The sequence below is a fragment of the Strix aluco genome, chromosome 3, assembly GCF_031877795.1.
Source record: "Strix aluco isolate bStrAlu1 chromosome 3, bStrAlu1.hap1, whole genome shotgun sequence".
NCBI classification, from domain to species: Eukaryota; Metazoa; Chordata; class Aves; order Strigiformes; family Strigidae; genus Strix; species Strix aluco.
The window spans coordinates 90,804,636-90,818,771 of record NC_133933.1 but is presented as its reverse complement, the minus strand read 5'-3'; the positions used below and the strand labels follow the sequence as shown (position 1 = coordinate 90,818,771).

Genomic DNA, 14,136 nt, shown 5'->3' with positions numbered 1-14,136 from the left:
AGAAAGCTCAGATTTTGGAAATAGAAAGAGATCTACCAATTCTGGTTTGATATATACAGCTCTCTACACCTATACATGTGAAGTTCACAACAGTGTGTATATGCGTGTGTATACACGTACACAGGTTTACTTTCACAAGATCCTCCTCTTCAACTAGTTCACCATGGGGAAATCTGTATTTTGAGGGGTTGCGTGTGCTGCACCTTTTCTGCCCTTATCCTTTCAAACTTTCCTGCAGGTTTTAACAGGGCACCTGAAACAGCTGAGTTGTTCAAAGCAGCTCAGAGCAAAGGCAAAGCACGATTTGGTGTTCTTCACAGGCAAGGAGACAGTTAAGGCGTTGCCTCTGGTCTGTGGTATGGCAACAGAAACTCTAAAGCAGTAAAATCCATTATGAACAAAATAGAGAAGTTCCAGGGAATGGAATTTGTCCAAATTGAACAATGACAGACAAGCACTTATCTTTTTGCAAAACATCCGTATGAAAGATGTGGCATTCTTAAAATATCTTGATACTCAGTTATGAGTAGGACTATTCATCCTACACCCTACTTTTGCACACAGGAAGGGAAGAGCTAATAGGAGAAGAATTTTCTTTTGGTGGTGGGAACAACTGCATGATGATTATCCCCCACCCTTTGTGGGATTCCACTGGAGCTCAAGGATGCCCTGGCAAGCGTTGGGGCATTACTGCGTGTTTGTGGAAGTCTCTCAGCTTTTATTAATTAGATTCCTGACAACGCAATAAAAATCCTGTAGCAGAAAGCCACACTGCTCATTCCTGAATCATATGAAATCATTCACCATTTTATGTACAAGTTTTGAATTACAATCTTCAACTTCTCATCAGAAAAAAAATCCCAAAAGCCTAAAAAAAAGCATTTTTGGCAGAACTGCAGAGTGTACAGAAGCACAGTTTCAATTACATAATATATTACAGAACACATTTTGTAACAAAAAGCAGAGCCTGTTACCTTTTCTGAGAAGGCAGTGCCCAGACAAAACTAAATATTTCACCTCCATTATTAGAGGAACAGCTTTAACTGGACAAAAGAGTACATGAAAAAATTCCTGAACACTCCAGATGGTTTAACTGAAAAATTAAGGTACATTTGTAAACAACTCTAAAACAAGAGCCTTATGAAAATAATAAAGGTCATTGAAAGTTAAGCTTTTAAAACTCTTCTTAGCCCAAACTGCTATAATCTACCCTTATAGTTTTTTTGGTTGTTGGTTCTGGTTTTTTTTTTTGTTTTTTTTTTTTGTTTTTTAAATGATACACAGATTTTGCCACACAGATCACTGAGAAAATGGGGAAAATACTTTTTAAATTTTTGGTGGAATTAAGAAAGGAACAATTTGAAGGCAAAAGGTCAAACTCCAAATTCCCTTTGAAAATTACAAGAGCAATATAACCTAACTATTGAATAGAGCCGAGTTCAACAGTGCATGATAGCACAGTACTTATTTTACAATCTGAGACCCTTTTTAATGTAAACCCTGAAGAGTCATAAGCAACTGTTAGAACAGATTTTTGTATTATGTACCATTAAGTCAGCATTGCATCCACTTTCATTATTCAATCTTTGCCATAAGATGAGTTTTCATATACAGTACTGATTTACTGTAAGCGTATCTGGATTATGACAAGGCAAAGTGTAAAAACTGCCCTGGGTAATTATTTTGTGTATGTAATTATCAACCATGCTTCTGAAGCTGAGCATCAGTATTAATGCTGCTCTACTTCAGGCTTCAGCACATGTTAAGTAAGCTGCTGATCACCGAGTGTGTCCATTTTGGTAGATGGACAGATGTATGTGAACAGCAATACTTTGGATAACTTGTGCTATTCCTAATACTACAGCTATTTTCTCTGCCAATTACATTTTGCTATAAATATGTGTGCCCTTAAGTTGATCCCAATATCAGTTTCAGCTAACTAATCAAATTATCTGCTAAGGTTTTGGGAATGATAACCCTTCCTTTATTTAAGTAAAATGAGGGAAAGGTTTTGAATTCCCAAAGGTTTGCCAACAATAGATTTATTTTCAAGACAGGATGACACTGTTCAACAAACTGTGTGTCATCTTTGTTGTTCCCAGATAAGCACAGTAGTATTGTTTTTTATCATCCAGGCAGGAAGGTGAAAAGAAAATACTGCGAGCTTTTTACCCTTAATGTTTTTCCAAGTTCTGCTCATGGGCTCTTATGACTAATTATTCATTTGAAATAAGCATAAGTCAAACTTCAGATTACATTTTGAAATACTTCTCTTATATTTTGAGGGCTCAGCAGCTGAACTTCAATTTTCTGTTTTCCTTTTGCAAAAGAGTGTTATTAAAACCCTGCCCACAACTGAGCACACCAAGATCTTATGTAAGGAATAATTTCTCATTATATTTAGAAGTGCCTTATTTTTGTACCAGCTAAATGTTAATTCATAATCCAAATAATCAATCTGCAATGTAAACAAGTAGTCATTTTCTCCCATGTAATAATGGTAAATAATGACACTGATCATTACATATTCTGCTTGAGTTCATTAAATGCAATTCTTCACTCACAAAGGCAGCAGGCATTCTGTGATGGACTTCCTTTGAACTGCGTTCAAATGAGTGGAATAACTGAGATTCCTGATGGAGATCTAAGCCATTTCCCTCATTTTCTTAATAGCTTCCGCTATTTGCATACTCAACTCCATTTCATAATTTGCTATTTAAAATAAATTCATTTCCCCAAACCCTCCTCTCCTTACCTAAAACAAACTTATTTACATTTATAGTTAATGCTTTTCAGCAAATAAGTTGTAAGAAAAAAAAAAATCAATCCAACAAGTGGTATAAAAGGGAGCAAGCATTTAAAGTTTTGTATTAATTTGCTTTCTGAATTTCCTTCCAAAGATGCTACAGTGAAAAAAGCTTTAAAGGTTTAAAACACACTTTTACACATTTTTGATTCTTTCCCTCTTCTACACAAGGGACCAACTTTGCCCAGTGAACCACCTTCATAACTTTTGCCCAGGAACTAAATGAAACTGCATGTCATTCCCCCCGAAAAAGTAAAGAAAATACAGCCTTTTACTTCAAATATTTTATGAATGCAAGATTACAAGAAATATATTAGTCAAAATGCAGGGCTATCAAGCACTGAACCAAGGATGCTGGCATCAGTTTGCCTACCATTTTGCATGTGGAAAAAATACACTACGTCTACAGGTAAAAGGCATCACTAATGCATCATGAATTACTCTGATCTGCCAACATCACCTCTGCAGCTTGGTGCATGTTTAAGTCCTGAAAATAATTGTAATTTTAATAGTTTGAGATGAAACACTGGAACAAAACCATTCTTAAACAGGAAAGTTTTTGTTTTGCTCTTATCGAGGTAACACCAAAAACTAAAAACAAGATCTTATAATTTAGCAGCCACTTTAACACTTGTTAGGCTAGCCTTCACACAAGGAGCATGCATACAGCCACTGTTCTTGCTTTAAATTGAGGGCTGTTGGTTAATTCAAGTCACTGTTTTCTCACCTTATTTGATTAACCTGTTGAACTGGATGTCCACCATAGGAAAAAGAAAATTAAATGATGTTAAGTGTTGCAGACAAATACAGATCACACCAAGAAGCTAACACTCATGAGTTGTCATAATAAGGGATAATAATAACAATAAAAAAAAAAAAAATCAGTCTTTTCTGTGCATATTTTTCATTTGAAAGGTCCCAGGAAATCATGATGTGCCTGGCCGTTTCTGTTGCTGATTTCTGATGACCTCCAATTGTTTTTTGCATTGCTGATAGTAAGTTGAGAGACTTTTGTTTTCATCTAACAGCTTTTTATGTTCTTGTACCAGACGTGATGTGTTTTGCTGGTCTTTTTCATCCTGGTCCAGTTCTGCTATTAGTTCTTGTCTTAAAAAAAAAAAAAAAAAAAAAAAATCAAAACAAACCGTAACTGTAATTCATAATCTATTTCTATTTGTGTGTACATGACTTCATATGTTTCAAATCAGTATTTGATTATCAGTCTGAATGCATGGCTGGTGATATTTTGTACGAAAAAATAAGTAAGTTGACAAAAAAAACCCTACTCTTCATTGTTACCTGTGGAAATATTCTCTTCCAAATCAAAACCATGTTTAAAATTTGAAAAAGCTGCAAGCCATAGCCTCAGTCTCTAAAATTGTCCCTTATATAATGTCCTTCGGATGTAGTTCTACAGGTCACAGTAAAACATCTAAAGGATCCACACAGAATTTCATAAATATATTCAACTCTAATTTTGCTTAACTATATATACATTTAAAAACTCAAAAGGCAACTTGAAAGACAAAATTGCAGTAATTTTGGTAACCTTTTAGTGAAGTGCTGTCTTCCAAGTGGACTTGAACTTCTTAAAGCAGGGGAAAAGCAGAATCAAGCAAATTATTTCTGTAACTGTCTTTTCACTTAATTTATAAGTGTTTAATATGTTTTTAGCAACAATTTTAGAGGAACAAACACACAGATAAACTTGCTATAAATTATCCTGCAAAATTGATGTAGCAGTTTGTTTTACTATTTGTTTATGAGGTGACAAGAAGGCAAGCTGTCAGCAATATTTTAGTAACAAAATAGTAGAGGAGAAAGTTCATGTTAATTAATTGTTGCCATATGGTTTGTAATTACAGTTAAAGAAAACTTAATCTTTCTATAAAGGTTGAACTAATAACTACCTTAACCAGCATAAAATTCACCAATCACAATACTATTTTTTGTTTTCAGACCTATGGGCAATTATGTTCTGACTAAGAAAAAACAGTTTAGGAGAAATTTGTATGCAGACCTCCAAGAAAAAAAAAGATAAAGTAGGAATCTAAAGCCACAGAATTAACAGTTTTGAGACAGAAACACACTTTTATCTAAGTTATTAACCCTTAGGGACAACAGAAATAAAACAAAAATTAATATATTTACCCTAGTTTCAGTATCTCCTCATGAAGTCTAAAATTCTATTTGCACTTGAAAAATATTTATTCTCAGGATTCTAAACCGAAAGTGTATAGAGGAGGTTGACCTTACAGTAGCTTTTTTCCCTGTTCTGTATGCTATTTCTAATGTAAAAGAGGTTTATACACACATTTTTCTCATTAGCTATTCCACAAACACCAAGGCAAGCTCCTCATTAACAACTGCTGGCCTGTAGTGGCTCAGACACTGCTGGGCAACAAACTGGTTACTTGGTCTAGCATGGGAGTATATATGACCTCTCAGAACTGCTCCCCAGCATCAGGAAACAGAAGCGATGAAAAGCAGAACACAACGGACCGTACTGCAAACTGAAGTTCTGAATCACCAGTAACTCTGGCCTTAATCTAACAATACGTGCAGTTGCTTCACTTATATGTGTACACAATGTAAGAGGAAAGAGTTTATTTCTAGTGCACAAAAGGTACATAATGGCTTTTAGGTCCTAAACCCCTGGTAGAAAAAGGTAAGGTGTGTGTTGATAATACTGTTGTAAATGTGATGATTGACAATAGTCAGATACAAGATAAAAGCTAACTGCAAAAAGAGTAACATTGACTTATCACTCAAGATTCTATAATCCATTATCCAAGTGATTATCTACAAATCACAACTGAAAATCTTTTACTGGACAGCGCTGGAAAGAAAATGCCAAAGTTCTTCAAGAGTCCAGGTCTTTCATTTGAGATGATACAAACAAACATTACTAGTACGTTACATATACAGATGTGCCACACACTTTAAAGTAGGACTTATCCAAAAGAAGAGCTTTGATTTTGATTAAAACTTTCAATTACCTGCTCTAGATATCTTATCTGTATTGAGCAGCTCAGTATTTCTGAGATTAAGGCTGGAAAATAACTATGCCCTATAAAATGTTACTTCATACAGCCAGAAATAATAGTCACAGATAGCAGGCTTTGTGTAAAAGAAACATACAGAACAGAAAAGGTTAAACACATTTCACTTACTTCCTCTGCAACAGCAATGCAATTTCTGTCTGAACTTTCATATATTCTTGTGCCATTTTGCAGTGCTGTTCAAACACAGCCATAGATTCTTTGGAGTTTGGGCACGGTGCTAGAGGCTGAAAATAAATCAGACATGTTAAAAACTAATGAACTGATATCTTAGTATATAGTGTGTTAGAATGTCCCTGCAGTGTATTTATAACGTCTTTTAAAAACCAGTAAGCTTTTAAAAATAAGCATTAAACCATGACCTGGAAAATGTTACTGCACTGATGTCAAAGTTGACTCAAACCTCAAATCTGCATTTATTAATCTGATACTCTGTCACAAAAATCCAAGTAGTGTCTAATCCCACACACAACAAATAAAGTGTGTACAACAATTTAATTCAGTAACACTCAAGCAAATAATGTCTTATTTTGACAGTCAAACTCAGTTTACACTTGGTTTTAGGGATCATGTTTCCCAGGGCTTGTTTTTAATAGCTTGATCAAATCTGAGACAACCAATCTCAGATTACATAATATATTTTTTTTAGCCTTGGTCAAAAGTTAGACAGAATATAAACACAGGTAAATATGCGACACTATTTTGCAGGTCCAAATTCACACATTAGAATGAAATGCAAAATAAAGAAACTAACAAAGCATTTATTTATTACCTGTAACTGGTGATCTAATGTAAGATATGCCATTGGGATGGAGTTATCTGACCCATTGGTCTCTGTAACAATACCAAGGAAATTTTAATGTATTTTCAGAGTTAATTCTATTCTTATAGGACAAAAACAAGAATTCTAAATCATTTCACAATACACAATCTGAATGTGGAAAGGCAAATGGAAATAGCAGCGTTCCAATCCCAAGGCAGATGAATCATTTTGTATTTCTGATAAAGTTAAGAACTTCAAAAGCATGGTCTATCACACCAAGAAGAAATAAAGATTAAGGTTATCATCCTACACTTCTAGAAGCCATGTAACAGCATACAGATTTTAAAAAGACTATTTTTGTACAGTTTGCAATCACATTCTCTATTTATAAAAAAATTGCCATTTCATTCTTGTTTATGAAGGATCAGCCAGCCAGCCCATGCATCTAATGATTTTAAAATTAGAAGCTGTGCAAACCAGCTCTGCCAAAATAAAATAAGCACAACCTCCTGCTCAGTTTTGAAACCTGCTCCCAGTGAGGTCTCTAAGTATCTTCCTCACAACATGCTCTAGGCCATCTTCTCTGTACTGTAGAGATACTTTGTGGGTAGCAAGGAACCCAATAAACAATCTATCTCCTGGGCCTGGCTGCTCTCTTCTTACAGTGCAGTAACTCTGGATTTCTCTAGTGCTTTCATTCCAGATTTAACATTTATGAATTGTTATAGATCCTAGCTTTTGGTAGCCCACAATCTGGGGATCACAAGGTTACTGTTAAGCTTTAAGAGACATAGGAGTAAAGACACATGGAGAAACTACTGATTTTATAGCTGCATTATTGCTACTAGAGGATTATATGGAGGAGGGTAGGTTGGAAAAAAAAGGGGCTGCTTACCCATACCCCAAAAGCACCTGCCACAGAGTAGTCGTGGTAGAGAAACTAAGGTGTTGCCCTCAAAGACTATGCTATCTCCAAGAGCAGCTTCAAAAGGAAACAGAAATAAGAGGGTGGGAATGGAGAAAAAGTGGTTAAGTGTATGCTTGTAAGGAAACTGGAAGGTGGTAAAAAAAAAGAAAAAGAAAACAACCCTAAAACCAGAGACTTAATCACCACAGTATCTTAAATGAGAACAATATAAAAAGTCCTTCCCTACATTAGACTATTGCCATATATGGAATACTGTTACAGCAAAGGAATTATTGCAATGTTTCAAATACATCAGTACATGCAAAATACTTCAGATTACATTCCTGAGCATTTGTGCACTGTCACAGAAGTGTAGCTTTTCCTGTGATTGACCAGATTCGGTTGCATCCTCATTTTAACATTTTACCTCATTAACTTAAAAAGGTACCCTCTTTTCCAGAAAACTAAAATTATTTCTCTCTTTAGAAATTCAAACAATTATTTGTTCATGGACTGCATAAACCTAACAGGAAAAAATATACATGTGGTACATTCTGTATTTACCTGAGTATAAGGTGAGGGATTTCTGTGGGCCAGAAAACAGACCTGACTTTTAGTTCTAGCGCTGTGCTGCATTTAAGGCCAAAGACTTGGGACAAACTGCCTTTGCACTGGCATATGATGGCAACTTTCCCCAAGGAACTATTGACTGGGTAAGAACTTGCTTCCATGTGAGGCAGCAATTCCCATAAGTGCTCACTGCTTAAAGCAACTCAGGTCCCACACTACACAAAAGAGGGCACAGGGTGGGCTGTGACAGTGGGCAAGGGCTTTGGGAAATTATCAGTGACAAGGCATAGAGTGTGATCAGGCAAAGTGACAATGGACAGAAAGAAGAAAGCACAGAAGCAATACAGGAGTATGCTGCCTTCCTCCCACTAAAACAGGGGTAAAAAAAAGAAAGAAAAGTACACATCTTACATACAGAATCACCTTATATTTGGTAAAATACAAGTGCGCATATATATACATACATACATATATATATATATATGCTTGTGCAAGAGTCAGTCCACATGTGAGTTTTCATTTTGCAGTTGGTTACAGGAAAAGCATGAAAGAGTCTGATCAGCCAAAGATGAAACAGATATCAGGAAAAAGATTTCAGAATTTAAGGCACTATGAGGTACCAGCTTGAGACTAAGTTTAAGATTCAACATGTTCATTTTGGTAACAAAAATGTAATTCTTTTATATATTCTAAAAAGGAATTTGTGGGGATCCATTGTTTTCATGCAGTCCAGTACTCGTTCTTTTCATCAATGGAGTGCATTATGACTTTTAAAATTGAATTCAACTATTAAATTATGTTCATTCTTAACCCTGTTTCATAACAAAAGAACAGTAATGCTACAGTAGAAGTATTTACAACACTTCTGCAGACACTTATGTTAGTTCATTTAAAAAGAGTAAGACTATGCGCACATGTACATTCTGCATAAGCAAAATTACAACACAGGTAAAAAACAGAATTAATGTATTCCATCTGATACTCACCTACATAGCGTTTTATTCCAGAAGTCAGAGCAATGAAAGCTTTAACTGTGCATTCATAATACAAATGCACAAGACTAAAATGCTCTAAGATGTCTATTTCTCTAATTCCCCCAAACCACACTACAATCAAAAACTGATGCTAAAAGGTCTGCATTAAATACTATTATCACTGCGTATGTACTGTACTTTCTTACAACCAAAATGTTTACTAGTTTATGTAACTTAATGTAATCTATATAAAAAAGTTCTTAAAGCCAGTGTGCAAAACAAAGCAGTAATGTAATGATTTAAGATAAGCAGAACTAAAATGGACTGTGGCTTTCATCGCTTAATTTTATTAATGTCTAGGGCACACACCCCACACCATAATCAAATAAATATTTTATATTTTTTTACAGGCAAAAAGTTAACTAATGAACAAAGGATTACCTGCATCATCAGGTGTCCATGGATTACGAGTTGGCTTTTCAGAGGTTGGTCCCGAGGTAGTGATCATTCTCACACTAGGACTAGATGATCTACTGCTGTTTCTACTCTCCTGAAATGATAAAACAAAATAAAACAACAAGAAAAATTAAGAGAAAATTTTTTTTAAGGATTAATTAAAAAAAAAACAAAACAAAACTGTGAAGAAACCTGAACCTATAATCCTCCCAAATACTCTCCTCCCCAAGCTTTTTACCCTGAAAGTTCTCCGGACAGTTTGATAAACTTTACATGCATTGCAGGGATAATTTCATCACCATTTCTACTCCATCTTTACTGTATAAAAAGAAATTAATATAATTTGGCTATCCAGCATAATAAAAAGCAGTGCTGAACAATATATTCAAGATCTTTATATAAAAGCATGACACTATGTCTAGTAATTTTCACACCACCATTCAGTGAAATCTAGCAGCTTCATAAGGAAAAAATAAAATTTGTTTCCAATGTTTAATCAATGAATAGAACTACAATCAATGAAAGGAATGCAGTTTAGCAACTGCACTAGACTGTGGTGTATTATCAGTTTTCTTATGGTTCCTACGTCAACTCAGAGGTTATGTAATTCATCTTCAGAAAACATGAAAAAAGTGTTTAATCAAAAAGGATCAATTAAAGCAAAGCAATTAAAAAATGAGTACACTCGCTCAGAAAGAAAATTAAGAACGAAAGCAAAATTCTGTAGAAAGTTCCTTTATATATAGCTCGACTCCTCAAATCCTTTTGTTTACCAGAGCACAAAACCTTAATACAGACTTCATTATTCTACTGAACTTCTTTCTAAGATTATTTACAATATTCCTGTATTTCATATACCCCCGCACTGACATAAAATTAACACAGTAAAGGACATAAGACTATAAAACCCCAGTGAGTTTTGCAGGAAAAAAATGAAGTGAAAAGAAAAAATGCTATTAAAATACACCATATTAAAAATAGTTGTGTTTATCATGAAATAGTTAATTAAATGTCCCTATTTTTCAAAAGAAGCACTCAAATATACATTACCTGGCAACTGTATTTATGACTCTAATTTCCAAATATCCTATCTTGAGTTTTAAAAGACAAGATTTCAGTCAAGTAACAATCCAAAGAGTAACAAGATTCTGCACACCAAAATATCCACTATTTCAACTGCATTATGTTTCTCCTTTAATTTTTATTAACCATTTAGTGTTTTATGTTAGTAGTCAGGAACAGGGCAATAAACTATTGTAGAAATAATCCAGTGGATGATATTATCCAGATGATGGCATCAGACACTTTGAAAAAAGCTTTTGTGTTGGAGTCGTTGTTGACTTAAGCAAGGTTTAAGTTACTGAGCTTACTGCTTACTGTCAGTGTCCTCAGATATGAATGATAAACACACTCTGGAGCAAGCACTTTTAACAGCATGTAAGTCCTTTAAGCAAAAAAAAATTTGTTGAGTGTCAACAGTTGATAGCAAAGGGCACCGAAGAAGTACTCTAGTTACAGTAACTTTACAATGTTGTACTAGATTGCTTGCTGTACCAGATTGTTTTGATCCATCAACAGAAAAACACCATTTCCTTGATAACACTGTTTAGACAAAATTACTAGCAATAGAAATGAAGGATTCGTATCTGCAGCATATCTAAAAAGCATTGCAAAGTCCAAAGAAGGTCCCAGAACTGAACACCTGTTAGATTACAGCATTTGAACGTGTGTTGTGTGAGGTGTCCTGGACACCAGCCTCTCTGACAGGTAAGTCAGACTTGTACTACTGATGTCTGAGGAAGTCAGAGCTGTTATTGTTTCAGTGTTCAGCATGCTGCCACTGCATCGCTTTCATCCATGGCCTTACGTGGCTTTTTAAAGCGGAGGAGGGTGGAGGGAGAAGGGTTACTGGGCTTGTAAACATTTCTGTTACATCAGATTAGTTTCCCTGCCATGTACAATCTGCTGGGGTGACTCAGACTTTCACATTTTATAAAGTCAGCTATGTCTACAGGGACTACCACCATTCTGAGAAATTCTAGATAAATGTGAATTAGCTTTATTCTTATCTTATTACATAATGTACAATTGTACAAAAAATGCCCTTTTGTTGACTTCTAGTGCAGACGTGCAACTACTGGCAGATAATGGGAACAATGTGTTCCCCCGCCACCCCCACCCCCCCCCAGCTCCTTTATTCTTTGGCTGTGAGTCTTACCCCAGGTTTAAGACTAACCCATGCTCATTCACAGCGTTCTCAGCTGCTCTTTAAAGACTGTTCTTTAGCTATCAGTTTCTGCCACCTTTTCAAGGGTATCCTTTCATCCTTGCTTCCTCCAGGTATCACTCAACAGACTTGTTATCAGGTTACTCTCAAATCATTTTTGCCAGGTGACCAATGCCAGCGGCACTGTTAGCTTCTTGACTTCCATTTCTCAAAGATTTGCAGTCTTGAAAAGCTGGCACGCTCAGGAATAATCCCCCCCTCAAGTTTAATTTAAATGGGCAACCCAATTTAAAGAAATCATTGTTACTAGCCCTGTCTCCTCATCTGTGGATTTTATCTTGCTGTGAAAGAGGAGAAAAAAAAAGTGTATCTGTGACCAATTTCACAATCTCATGGACAGAATGATTCAACTGTCTAATATCAGATCCTCCAAATTATCACACTTAGTTTGCATGCATGTGGGCATGTACATTCTGACCCTGTTTCTCAACCGTTCAATACAGTATATGGTTTTCTTTAATATATTAATTTTTCTTTCCACTTCAAAGTAAACTGTAAGAGTTATGAAGGCCCAGCAACAGTTATTAACAAACAAAAAAAACTGAAAAAAAAGTTTAAAAGAGGTAGTTGTGATGTTACAATAACACATGTGAAGGATGATGTACCGAAACAACCAACCCAATAAAAGATGCACAGGCAGGGACATGGATACCTTACTAGGCATCTGATCACAACCTGCAGTTCTTGGGTGATTATGTCAAATAAGTTTCTCAGTAACTGTATAATACTGTAAAGACTCTATCCAGAGTAAACAGCAGGTTCGCTGTGTTTCTTCAAGCCCCTGAAAGTTTTTATGGCTGCAGTTCAGAGTCTACACATCTGTTTGTGTTACACAGGTGTCTAGGCAAGAGCAGTAGTGCTGGACAGACAACACAATACAACGTTTTAAAAAGCATGTACAAAGAAATGGAAAGGCAGAAGAAACAATTCAGTGCAAAAAAAAAAATTATGTGGAAAAATGAATAGAACTTCACAGTATATAGATGGAAACAAATGGAAATGTAGCATTTGACTGTACAGAGAGGGTTGCATCAGTGCTGCTCACGTCACTTGGAGTAAGATCCAGTCTAAGGTCACCAAGCACTAGAGAAATCTGTGAAAAATCAGACTTAAACACATGTTCTCAACACTGAACTACTCCAACAGCTGATCCAATGACAGAAAACCTTTGGCTTAGTGTATTTTCCCATCTTAACTGTTGATGTAAAAGGGTCAGTTGAGTAGTAAAATCATCTGCAAAGCACTATCACTGTCTGCTGTTGATAACATCAGCAAGATCAATACTGAAAAATACCTTAAGTGTCTCAACAGTAATCGTCAGCCGTACAAAACTGCACAAAAAGTTCTTCTAACAATGCACAAATAAAATATACATACAATCATAAAACATACAAGAAGGTCAGATTAAAACAGACCAGGGAGATCAGAGTCTTGGTCTACCCTTTCAGGTAAGCACCCCAAAATTTGATATATTTATTATCATCAAGTCCAGTGTTTTCCTCCACCTCCACAAAAATTCCATTCTGAACTGGAAAAACCTTCCTGATAACAAAAATATAACAGAATAGTTTCCTATTGACGCAGCGGCAATTTTCAGGAAAACCACATTTAATAAAAAGATTTCTGATCAGGTCTAGTGTGTCAGTCAAATAGTTAAAAAAAGAAAAGTGGCACCAGGGCAATCATTCAATTTTGAGCGGAATAGGGGCTTACAAGTGCTGGGTGTGGGAGCAGAGGCACGCAGTACCACGGTGGCTTGATGAAGAAGGCTGTGCTGCAGGGTGGGTGTAAAGGAGAATGGAATGTGGGGAAGAAGGGTGTTTGCAAAGAAGGAAGGGAGGGGGAAGGGGATCTTCACATTAGAAAGGATAAGCTATATATGGTATGGTGCATATGGGGAGGTATGGTAAACTGACCAGAGCTACGCTAGTCAGAGATGTTTTTTCTGCTTTGGTTAGCTTATATGGATAGCAGGTTCGAGATTTTCAACAAAAATTCAAGGCAGTGAGGTCCAGAGCTATAGAAACCCATAAAGAGTAAAGTCTTCTGTCATATTACATTGTGCTCGCTTTCTTGTTTTGCGACTTTTTTTTTTAAATACACAAATATATGTATGTCAAAAGTTAGCATTAGTTTCATCAGACTTTTCTGTCTCTTCTCACACCAAAAAGGGGATGAAAATTAGTTATTCGTTTATATGGACAGCGGAAAAATTTCTTCCAAAGAGCATTTTTCATGCCTGTTAAAATATGTTTTCCAGATTTTATCATAGTGTTTCCAAAAACTGCAAGATAGAAACAGATAACCGTAA

General features: G+C 35.7%; 1 protein-coding gene across 14 annotated transcripts in view; it reads right to left on the bottom strand.

Moving 5' to 3' along the window:
• Window positions 1-786: 786 nt before the first annotated feature.
• The window catches only part of MAP3K7 (mitogen-activated protein kinase kinase kinase 7), a 48,581-nt gene continuing 35,231 nt past the window's right edge, over window positions 787-14,136 (bottom strand). For 11 of the 14 annotated variants that reach the window (XM_074819527.1, XM_074819528.1, XM_074819529.1 and 8 more), the window contains 5 exons: window positions 9,524-9,632; window positions 7,527-7,613; window positions 6,641-6,702; window positions 5,980-6,095; window positions 787-3,913 (listed from right to left, as the gene is read on the bottom strand). In XM_074819527.1, the coding sequence (XP_074675628.1) occupies window positions 3,733-3,913; window positions 5,980-6,095; window positions 6,641-6,702; window positions 7,527-7,613; window positions 9,524-9,632 (555 nt within the window). In that variant the 3' untranslated portion in view covers window positions 787-3,732. The remainder of the gene's footprint in view (window positions 3,914-5,979; window positions 6,096-6,640; window positions 6,703-7,526; window positions 7,614-9,523; window positions 9,633-14,136) is intronic. The other 3 variants (XM_074819533.1, XM_074819534.1, XM_074819542.1) reach the window with 1 other exon arrangement.